The sequence below is a fragment of the Elaeis guineensis genome, unplaced genomic scaffold (genome assembly GCF_000442705.2).
Source record: "Elaeis guineensis isolate ETL-2024a unplaced genomic scaffold, EG11 Super_Scaffold_1000181, whole genome shotgun sequence".
Taxonomy (NCBI): Eukaryota; Viridiplantae; Streptophyta; class Magnoliopsida; order Arecales; family Arecaceae; genus Elaeis; species Elaeis guineensis.
Window position 1 is genome coordinate 68,474 of NW_027332430.1, and position 11,779 is coordinate 80,252.

The window sequence follows — 11,779 nt, forward strand, 5'->3', positions numbered from 1 at the left end:
AGACTAGGAGGACATATTCTATTCATTCCTCCTGTTATCGAGTTCTCGATTGCCTCTCATTGAGTGCACCCTTCATCCCCTTTGACTCCTCTGGGAAGAGCAGTAAGAGACTATAACCCTTCCCTCAACACGTGACAGATCTAGGTGGCTCTCTTGCGGAAATCGAAGCATTATAGGCATTGGTTGAGCACTCAATGAAGTAAGTAGTTTACGCGCTTTCATCTCGTCGTGTAGACTAGCGGATAATTCGAATACCGGAACATCCTTCCATCCCTCATTCAATCTGATCTACCGGCTCTAAGACCGACTCAATGGAATGGGAGGAATCAGATCAATCTTAGGGCTTTCAGCGCCTCGAAGACTCAATAGCAATTCCATCTCGTCTTTCCGGACCCCGTCTTTTCAAAAAATGTCTTTTACAGGTGGGTCGCAACATCTCCATCCCTTTCGTTCGGTGTCATATCCTAATAATATGCGCCGAAGAGCCTTCTTCCTCTTTGTTCCTTCGACATCTTGTTCCCCGAAGCATTGAAATAGCACAGTAAGCGGACCACCTACAGGGAAATCCTTATACCACTATCAAGCCATGCCGGGCAATGAGGCTGATGCTACTACCGATACAGAGAAAGACAAGGGCTTGATTGCTATCGATGTGAAATCCATTCTATTGTTCTGTGCACGGAGCAGGTAACGTTCCGCGGCGTAGGCAGCTCGCTCCAGGTAGTAGCCATTCTGCCGGAGGTAGGAAGTTAGCAAAAGGAAGGAACCAGGCTATCTCTGACGATTTTTTTAGCAAAAATCGTAAGCTGCTTAGTAGTTAGCTAGGTAGTAGCACATGGGAATAGACTGATCCGCTTCCCGAGAGGATAAGGCGGACATCAGGTTTCTGTGTACGCCCTATCTGCCTGAGAGAGAGTGAAGCCGAGAGGACAGGATGGCTGGAGGCACCTCTTCTCACGCATACGCTACGCCCCTTACGACTGCTCTGCTTCTAGGGTTATCGCTTTAATAGGCGTAACGACTGCTCTTTTCCACTTATACTAGCCAAGGGACTATAAGGAATAAAGCAATGGTATACGAAAACTCTCTTTGCCACTGCTGCTAGCTCTGTCCCCGTCGCTGCTACTCTTACCTCCCTTCCTTGCCTCGGTGTCTTCTACGCTATGCTACCATCAGTATCAAAGCTAAGCGCTCCTAGGCTCGCTGGCAGGGGCGGTGGGGAAGAAAGCGCATTGCGTGATTCGTCAAGCTGTGGGGTGAGTAGGATCACTGAAATATTGACTTACGCGGGTCCAACTGACCAAGCAAGGAGTAAGCAGCGCACACAGGAAAGTCAGCGGCACGTTCCAGGGTATCCTCGTAGAAGGGAATCTGACTTGCTGCCAAAAGAACGGGGTTGGATGCGCTTCTGTCTTGAAAGGGAGTTCACCGAGGGTGAGAAGAAGCTCTTCCTCTGAGCTAGAAAGATCTTAATATAAGACAGATCCAGGCTAGGACGAAATCTCTCCCTACTTGAGGTAGTGGAATCGGCCAAGTACTAACTTCAGGCTTCGGGTGCATTAGACTCAGCCGCTGCATTAGCTGTAGTCCCGACCAGTGCACATTAGCCCCAGCCATCACATTAGATCACAGGAAGCGGGTTCAGTCATCCTTCCAAGTCTGATATGAACTACGAGAAAGCTTACAAAGAAGCATAGGCTTTCAGTGCGGAAACTGCTTTCGAAGCTCTTTGCATCGCCGGACCCTCAAATGGTAACCAATAGGCCTTGCAGACACGCTTTTACTAAAATAGAGAAGGGAAGGAGTTTTGGAGCTCTCTTCTTTGATTTGTTTGGCCACCTTTGGGTTCGAGTCTTGAATCCCTTGTGTCACGGGAACGCCCTTGGTTTCGTAAGTAGAGCACCGTAGGTTTCGTCAGTAGAGCATCATTGGTAGGCGCTTCGTCGCATCTAGGAAGACGGATCAAGGCAGCTAGCCCGAAGCCAGTACAGTACGACAAGCCATATCGATTGGTCTACCATGTCCGCCTTTCGTCCCCCACCATGGCTGTTAGCCGCACGCACCTGTGCATCTGGTGTCGGTAACTCCCATTGCATCCATAGCTGTGAAGTACTTCATAGATCGGTCCTTTGCTGCAAGGAAAAAGATCTATTAGACGACCAAATTCTCGATTCAAAAGGAGATTGGATCTACCTCGGCACCCTAGCATGAGTTCCAATCGGCCGGCTCGAAAAAAGGCCTCGGATAAAATAAAATAATTCGACCCTTGGGGATGAGATCCTTACTTGGTATGACGAAGTGAAGATCGACCCAGTGAAGAAATTGATAGTGAGAAAAGCGAGACTTGACATAGTGAACCTTCCTGCAAAAGAGGAAGGAGAAGATGCCCGTGCCGATCCTTTTCCAGTGCTTGAATGTGGCTAATGCATCGGCGAGGTATGGATTGAATGCCAGTAGCTCCTTCTTCAACGATTTGATCTTTCTTCCTCCAAGAGTAAGATAATGAACCAGAACTCTTTCACCCTCCTGCTTTATGAGCCTATCCTCTTCAATCTTCTAATTGTGTACCGGTCGGGATGCCTCAGTATAGGTCTGACTCGATGGAAAAGCTCGGGATTACTCTATCTATGTATGGTAGAACGCGAGGTATGGCATTCATCGGGGCAAAGAGGAGCCCCTTACCAACTTGCAATTGAGTGAATCACTCATGTCGAAACTTAGGATTTTGCCTCCTCTATCGATCGAGTGGTACTAACATCAAGCAGATAAGGGCTATTGACTGCTTGACTTCCCTCTCCTTTTAGGCGAGCTACTTCGTTCCTCGTTCCTCTTGACTTCTAGTTCCTCTTGACTTCTAGAAAGTAGCAATTAGATTGGCGTTGAGGAAAATGAAAGATTTTTATTGGCAAAGTCCATCCAGCAGGAATCGAACCTACTTGACCCGTTGGGTAGCTTGAACCATTCAGCCATGGACGCAAAGAGACTCAGCGAGTGAACTAGGTTTTGGTACTCCTTCTCGAGCTTCTCTTTCTTCCGCTGACTAAGGTGCTTCGCTTGTGTGTTTGCAACATCCATTGCTTCTGACTATGTCATGAAAAAGACTGAAATGGGACCAGGAAGACAACCCACCACTAGAGCTTGCTTTGCTCCTGCTCCGCTCGCTCCCACCTGTCTTCTTCCCACTATAGTGAAAGATCTTTCACTTCACCATAGCAGGAACCTCACTAACCTTATCGGCCAGTTACTCTACCCACCGGGGTCCCCTCCAGCTTACCCCCCCCCTCCCTAGGTCCGTCGGGGCCGAAGATCTTTAAAATACGAATGAGATCAAAAAGGCCATCATTAGAGCAAAGAGGGCAATCGCTTCGGTTAGAGCAAAGCCCAAAATGGCATAACCAAACAATTGTTTAGCTAATGACGGATTTCGTGCCACGGAATGGATTAACGAACTAAAAACGTTTCCAATCCCGACTGCAGCTCCCGCTAAAGCAATTGTAGCAGCTCCTGCACCTATTGATTTTGCTCCTTCTAACATGATCCGGAAAATATCTTCGATGAATCATTCTTTTTTTATTACGCTTTTACGAATTTACGAAGATGCTCTCTCAGAAATCTTTCTTTCTTCTCTCTTTCCCTCGTTCCTCTTTTTCATCTCACTTTTCCCTTTCTTTTCCCTACGCTTTCTTCTCTTATGAGATTGATAGTTGGATGAAAAGAGTGTTCTGGTCATACTTGCTCGCAACAGATGCTTCTTTCTTTCCCGCTACCGAGGAGCTTACCTTATGCTTTTGCCCTACCTCCTTTTATTCCTTTTATCTCAGTACTGGTTCAGGAGCGGAAGAGGCAATAAGCCTATCTCTTGCCGAAGTTTATGGTTCAAAAGAAAGGGATGAAGCCAGGCAGTCAGTCTCCCATTGTTAAAGCTCAATCATCATTTAGATTTAGGGTTTTATTCAAGGCGATTTCGCAACCTCAGGAGATGAACGAAGACAGCACAGCTCCTCAACTACTCCTTTCGACGGGAACTCAAGAGTGAAGAATCAAAGACGGGATTGCCTTACATTCAAGAGCGGATACCTTCGATAGTACGGATCCTAAGTCCAATTAGAGTGGAAATCATTCAATCGGTCAGTCCCACTCTTCGGGGAAAGCGAGAAAAGAAAGAAGGAAGGCATTTCGGGGAGTCAAGAGCTTGTTACAAACCTGTGTCAAAACAAGAAGGGCTCGGGAAGACATAAATAAGGCAGATCAGATTGAGATAGATTGGTGGAGGCTACCTACTTGAGATAGATTGGTGGAGGCTACCTACCCATATTAAACAAAGGGTAAAATACAAAGGCTCAACCTCGAATAAAGTCATACCTAGCATAGGATGTCATTTAGAAATACAGGCTTTTGGCATTGATCTCATTACACCGCTTTCTCCTTTACTCGGACAGCAAGCTTAGAGTAGCCGCTTCCTTCACATTTCTATTCTATTTAGATGCTCTATTTATAAGAACCAACCGGACGATGAAATAACTATTTCAAAGTTCAAAGCTAAGTGCTCACCAAGCTATTGACTCACTCAAAGCCGTCGATTCACTCTGGGCTACAACTACGATTACGATACCCGGTTTAAGATCACTAAGCCAATCTTGACGAAAGCCACTACTATATATATATATACCCGCCCCTTTCTCATAAAAGAAATGAGGGCTCCAATAGCAATAGCTCGGGCGTGGGAGAAGAAAAGATAGGAATCGACGATCTCTTTTACGGAACGGAGGCTTTCCCTGACCTCTCGACCTTGGAAATCATGATTGGATTGGTGAAGGCGCTAAACCTATTCCATGAGATTAGGAAACTTGTGGCATATAGGTTTCAAAACCAGTTGCGGAAGGGCAGCTAAGCATCAAAAGATAGGAATAGAATAGCTGATCTTGACTCCTCTGGGCGCTCTACCTCTTCTTGTCTTGAAGGGAATTCACGCACTGGACGAAGGCATTCCAGTTCAAAAACTAATAACTAATATTCGGCTAAACCTCGTGTTCCAACCAAGTCTTACAACCAATCGTATCGTCCTGATCACTGATCAACGGGATCGGATCCTGGGTACAGAAAAGACCCTGAGTAGCTTAGCTAAAGGCATCTTCCCACCTTTTCTTCTCTCTTCGATTTCAAACCTTGTAACTAAGGGCTCAGTCAGTCCGAAAGGATACGGCTCCTGGTGCTTCTGTTGTCAGGAAAGAGCCAAGAAGAAAGCCAGACCGGCATTACGCTTCTTTATTAGACGAGGAAGTCGATTCAATCAAAAAGAAAGTGCTGGAAGGTACCTTTTTTCTTTCTCCTTTTACAGTAGCTTTCTTGGATAGAGGAGAAAATGATGGAAAACTTTTTGTGATGGATCTTCCCTGAACCTTGTGAGGTCTTGGTCTTGGATGCGCTTTCTGCCTTCAAACGAATAGAAAAGTCTTTCTTCCTCCCCTTTTTTTTGGGCGTTCTTTTTATTTTGATGAGAGAGTATCTCAACGAGACTACGGTAGGGAACTGTCTCGCTGGGCACCTTTGTCTCATCTCTTTCTTTTTGATCTTTCTTTTTCACGTTTCTTTCTTCCTCATTCTAGTCTTATTTCAAAGCTCAAATCCATCTTTGTTTCGTTGATCTCGTCTCACTCTTTTCTTATTTTTTACAAGATCAGCTGATTCTAAAGGAGAATCCAAAGATTCTTTTGACAGGGAAGGGTCTTCTGACTTCTTATCCTCTCAGTCATATGCTGATGGATTTCTTTGAAGAGCTGGACCGTGCCCTCGAAGTGAGGATCTTGACCGTAGGGGAGAATGAATATGCTCGCTTTATCGAGGAGGGTATGATTGGAATCATCCAAGATGAGACGAGTAAGAAGGATGTAAACTTTTCACGAAATTCTTCCGATCTATCCTGGAGAGTCAGTTTCAGGTGGTCTTCTTTATTTATCAAAACTTATTATCATTGAAAGACTCACTACGTCTAAGATTGACTGCTTCAGCGGCTAATGAAATGAGATGGAAAGCATCCAGCTTGAATCTCGTTGGCATACATCTTCTCTCTAGTCTAGTCTCTAGGAATGGGCGGCTAACCCACCCATGTAATATTCCTGATACATGGAGATCTGCCCTGGCTTACGGAAAGGTTTTCCAGACATTGGTTTGGCCCTCCTCCAACTAAGACCTGGCAAATAATTGTAAGGTAGTTTAGGCTTATCCGTGCCGTGCTGCTCCCTTCTTCTTTCTCTTAGGAGAAGCCCAAAGCTAGCTATCTTTTCCTTGCTCGCCTTCCCTGAGGATGACTTCAGAGTGCTTCAACTTGGCCAAGAGTGGATGTAATTCAGGTAAAAGAATGGCACTTGCTCTATTCTTGTTAGCTTGCTTGTAAAGGGGTCTGTACAGACTGTTGCAAGACTCTTTCGCCAATCCTATCCTACCGGTCCGCTGTGGTTCTTGCAGTTATGGCTGCTTACTTCCCCTTGGTCGGTTGTTTACACAAATAGAATAAGGAAGATGCATCGAATGCTGCTATTGAATGCGCTGTTGTTGCTGAGTGAATAAATGGAACTAACGGATATAAAGATTCCCCATGCTCTGCTAACTGAATTGCTATATATTGATTCAAGTATAAGTGAAGTGACTCACTCAGACCAATCAAATAGGGGGACTAACCTTACCTTACAGGATAGGCGATCGAAGACTTAAAGTAAACGTAGCTCTATTGAGAAGTAGAGAAAAGATAGAACTCGTCTCAGTTGTTGAGGGGCGCAGCTAAATAAGGCCAGTCAATCAGTGAAAGTGTCCGCCGTTGCCACAGGTGTCAAATTCACGTGGACTTGATCCACGCGCCAGCATCGGCCCTCCATGCCACAACCGCACCTTGGCCTTTAGCAATGTGGGGTTGAGATGTCATCGGCAAGATCTCCCCCACGACCTCGAATTAGCATTGTATTATTCTGGTAGCGACGGAGTATTTCACGAAATGGGTCGAACCAGGTCGCACGAAAAAAAGTCACATTATCTTCCGGCTTCCACAAGAAAGATTCTCCTTTAACGGTCCGTCTTTCAAGAACAGGCGTACCCATTTCAATAGAAATCATCGATTTTCCGCACCTTATTATCCCCCGGAAGCCACGAATAAGACATTAATAAAGTAGGAAGACGATTGATTCTGGGCGTAACTGGCATGAGAAGCTCCCGTTCGCGCTCTGGGCCTATCGAACGTCTATTCCTACCAATGCAACGCCGTTTTCATTAGTTTATTTCATTTTTGCTGCCCTCCCCGGGGCCCCTGGAGGGGAATTGAAGAAGAGATCCCATCTCTTTCATTTGATCTCCCTGGAGGGACAGCTTCCCGAGGAGGAACGGCATAGAGAGCGTCTAGCCCAGCTCGAATTGCTAGATGAGAAGCGGCTCCGAGCGGCCCACCATGCCCAGATATATCAGCGCAGGATTTACCAGAAAAAGGTCTTGGAGCGCCGCTTTTAAGTAGGAGATCCGGTTCTGAAGAAGATTTTTCCCTCTGCTGCACCCGGAATGGGCCAAACTGGGAAGGACCGTATGTCGTCACCACGGTTCACCCTGGAATACATATAGAATTGCTAACTCAGAAGGATAAGAATGAGCAGATCTTTTCAATGCCATGCATCTAAAAACGTATTATGCCTCGACGATGGAAGCTCTTATGCCAAGGGCACGGGTCAGAAAGCTAGCTTTCAACGGTGGATCTGGTGTGGGGGGAGAAGGGAATTGACTGAGCTCGTTAGCGCTAAAGAACCGGAGGCTGCACGCGAAAATGAAAAAGCAACTCATCCTTCGACCTCCACTGCTTCTACTAGCCTGAAGAATCGGACATTGAGCCCCTTCCCTCGCTACTGTGGCTCAGTAAGGCTTGGACTGAGAAGAGAAGCAGAAGCGCGGGGCGGGCATGACGGTCCTTTTTTTTACTGGGAATGATTGGACAGGATGCGCCAGCCACTTCCCGGGATGTTCCGCATTATTGACCCAACCCCCCGAAATCTAACACCCACAACAAGCAGCAAAGAGAGAACTCAAGACCTGGAGAGAGAGGAACATAAGAAAGAGAGAGAGACGACCGGTCGATCGTTGTCCAATCAGTCCTCGGCTCACCTTTCTTTGTTGCTGGTGAGCCCCATTCATGACCAGCACCTTCTCTCCTGTTTCCTTTAGCGAAGGCTGGGCTGGCTACTTTCTTTAGTGTAGTTTTCCATCCATCCATCCGTCCGTCGTCTTCTTTTCGAAAGGTAGAGCTAGCAGATCGAAGACGGCCTATTGGCAGCGGAATCCATAGTGGAGAGCGAGCATCCCTTCCTGTCTCAGCGAATCCAATTCAAGTCCTATTCATGGGGGATGTAGGTCCAGCGATTCGATCTCGAGACCCAGTTGAGCGGAGCAACGCTTTGCTAAGAACCCAGTCTCATGCGAAGGATAGTAAGTTAGTCTCAGGTAGCTCTGTTTTTATTGCCTTTGACTTTACCTCCGCGACACCCCTAAGGACAAAGGCATATGTTGGGACACCACTTGTAACATGTTGTATTCCACTATACACTTTACGTATAGGAAGACATACTAATACAATAACCACTATAGGAATGCAAGCACTTGTCGAAACACCTCTTCTTTCTGCAACTCTGCTGGTTTTTCTATTATACCGATTGCTGGCTCCCAGGCTTTCCTGCTGCCTTTTTCAATGCCTCTCCCACTGCTTTCATCGCTGGTGCCTCCACCTCTGCTAGTGGTTTTGTGGATTCACCCACTTATGTCTGGGGCTCAAGCCCTTATGGATAAATAGGTGGTTCTGAATCAACGGGCTCTGCTGCCCCCGTATAGCGACTCTCTGCTGCTTTTACCACCTTAGCTCTTAGCTCCTGCCTTTGTATCCCTTATGAGTGAATCTACTCCGGCTCTGGGTGAAACAACCACTGCGATTGCCTTTGACCATACCTTATACCTATCCTATATTCATATCTTCGAGTTGCAGATCCAAAGCGAGTAGTTGCCAAAATCAATCTACGGGCGTCATCGATGCTTTATCATCCTGGATGCTGAGGTGAAATGCAGGATGACCGAAAACGAACTCGCGGAAGTTCGATCATATATAAATCAAAATGGACTTTTGACCAACTATGTCAGATATAACATCAAGCTCTATATTTAGCTGTTAGCCTTCAGACTAGCATCATTCCTTGCTTCTTTTCTTATAAGTAAGGCTAAAGTCAAGCAGAAATGATTGAAAAAAAAGGAGAACACCCCCCTTTCGGACTAGCACTCCTAGCTTCCCTCCCTTTGAAGTAGATTTATCAGCTCCACGAGTCACTAGAAAGAAGGTGAATGGACCACCCTTTCTTTGAACCTTGTCAATGATCGAACTTACAGATATGAACTGAGTGCCATTTGATGAGTAAGATCGAACAAGGGAGAGGGATATGGAAAGGTTCTTTTATGCAATGCATAACGGGCGGGCCTCCTGTGGATTCCTCCAACTCAATGAATGAAGGGGGGAGTATGAGGAAGGCCGACTTTCTTTCTATATGAAGAAGAAAAAAGGAAAAGGGTCAAACATTTCTTACTTAAGAATATGACTGAATGAGGAAGAGCTCCTTATGTGGTATCACTTTACCACCATCTGAAATGCGCGAAACTTCGATTGGTGGAAGCCAGTCCATGAAGATTCTCCCTTCTCTTACGTGCAATTCCCCTCTTTCGGTAAGCATCCAGTATCTCAGCAAATGAACATTTCTCTAAGCTTATCCTGTAGCTTATACGTCGTTTGAAAGCTGCTCCAAGGATCCAACGAATAGCTAAGGTTTGTTGACGATCCCTGGCAACAATCCCAGGGACATCATAAATAGTACCTGCGACTCCTACTTTTACCACTTCGCATATGGGCTTTATATTTTCTACGGCGTCAACCATAAGTTTTATTACATCGCGTTCAGTTCGAGCTGGGCGATGAACTGTTTTATAAACAATAGCACGAACTCTCGTTCTTTTACCATCGATCATGCGAAAGTTTACCAACTTCTTGATCAATTGTTTTTGCTCACCATCCAAGTCCCCCATATAGCTGATAATTTCCGAGCAATTGGAAGCCGCTTTCGATGACGAGGCCGAAAAATTGATATTACGCAATCGTTACTGTCCATCTTTATCAGCCAACTCCCCTCTTTCCAAACATAACTAACAAAATGAAATGCAAAATGAAATGGGACTTGCTTCTGCTTTTCAACTGGCCTCAGATCCGACCGGTCTTTTTTTTTTCTAAAACGTTATTTTTGACCAGTGTGCTTCCGTGGAAAGTTTGTTTTTTTATGATTGCACGCACGAGATGGAGGCTAGAACTATACATGATGTTCCTAAATTTTATACTATACTATTCCGTCTGTTGAGATTGCTCCTACCCGCATCCGACTGATCACTAACACCATTTTTTTTATGTTTTTATTTTCGAACCGTATTTCATCCAATACATTGATTCGCGCCTCTTATCCTTGCCTTAAGGACCGGGCGGACCCACTCGTTCGTCCTTGACTGATGCGGACGCGGTTCCCTCGTCGTGAAAGAAGTAATGAAAGGGAAGCCCCCGGTCAAACCGCGTTTGTTGTTGCCTGTATAGCTTTCTAGAGCAGAGATCTAGCAAGGCATTCTAGGCACAGATCATTGGTGTATTGGATCTATCGTTAGGTTGTGCCGCCATTCAATCTTGTGAACTAATCGAGACTGAAATTGGATAAAGAGATACGAACGGAGAGAAATAACCAATCGATGAAAGAACATGAAACCATTCTGTTTCAATAGAGGTACGGGAAACGGTTGGGGGCAATGAAGTAGGTGAAGTGCTTGGATTTTGCGAGCTGTTCCAAGTACTGCTGGATGTGATTCCAAGAGCCAAACGAGAATGAATACCACACAGAAGAGTCAAGGCCGGGCTCCCTAATAGAATGTTTAACCGATCCATTCCGGATCGATCGAATTGGTACGGAAGTTTTAACATGGGAAAACTACGGAAAACACGACTTATTTGAATAACCCGGTGACCTACCAATTGTAGAAGTAGGATCTTTGGCAAGCAATAAGCACTTAAATAATACAATTCGAGTTTTCCAGATTCTTTCTCATTTCGAGGAAAAGGTTCGGGAGGAAAGGAAAACAACAGAGGGATCCGAATCGGACCTAAATGGGAATGACATGAAAAGTCTTTTTCAAAACCTATCATTAAGGGCGTTACGACGATATACAAAAGAAATGAAAAAAAACTCGTGATTGGTGTGGATGGGAAGATCTGCTTATAAAATGTTTCAAGAAAGAGTGGTCTCATTTCCTTACTTCTTCGTTCTTTCCAATTCAAAAACTTCGACGGCTGGTTCTGAACGCCGCTAACGGTTTGACATCCTTTAGCAAAAACAACAAAAAAATGAACATTTTCGATCGAGCTACCTGCACCTGTCTGGTCCGATCAGCACGGTTCCGCCTTCGCTAATGCGGGGGATCGCGCCTTACAAAGTCGGCCAGCCAGTGCATTGTCATGTCCCGATCCCACCTCGTCGGATTACTGTTATTTCGGATGAATTCAAGTAAATCGACGAGGGTTCGGACGTCAGCTTGCGGGGATTCGTAGAAAAACTCCTGGGCAATCTGATGGGCCGCGGCAAGAAAGTGGAATTCAGCTCTGCCTCTAGCACAGTATTTTCCACAGAGTCCCCTACCCCCACAATAGTGAGCGCAATAGCGCCGGAGGGTTAGGGCGATCATT

At 45.7% G+C, this 11,779-nt stretch overlaps 2 protein-coding genes across 2 annotated transcripts; both read right to left on the reverse strand.

Moving 5' to 3' along the window:
- Positions 1–484: 484 nt before the first annotated feature.
- Positions 485–7,582, reverse strand: LOC140854575 (ATP synthase subunit 9, mitochondrial). Its single transcript, XM_073250527.1, has one exon. It carries the CDS (start codon positions 3,533–3,535, stop codon positions 3,311–3,313), a length of 225 nt encoding a protein of 74 aa, XP_073106628.1. The 5' UTR covers positions 3,536–7,582; the 3' UTR covers positions 485–3,310.
- A 2,018-nt stretch (positions 7,583–9,600) lies between these two features.
- LOC109505214 (small ribosomal subunit protein uS7m) lies at positions 9,601–11,779 on the reverse strand. Its single transcript, XM_019847607.2, has one exon. The coding sequence runs from the start codon at positions 10,087–10,089 to the stop codon at positions 9,643–9,645; it is 447 nt and encodes a 148-aa protein (XP_019703166.1). The 5' UTR covers positions 10,090–11,779; the 3' UTR covers positions 9,601–9,642.

Excerpts from the sequence above, each read along its gene's own strand:
- LOC140854575 (XM_073250527.1), bottom strand. The coding sequence starts at position 3,535 with ATGTTAGAAGGAGCAAAATCAATAGGTGCAGGAGCTGCTACAATTGCT.
- LOC109505214 (XM_019847607.2), bottom strand. The coding sequence starts at position 10,089 with ATGGGGGACTTGGATGGTGAGCAAAAACAATTGATCAAGAAGTTGGTA.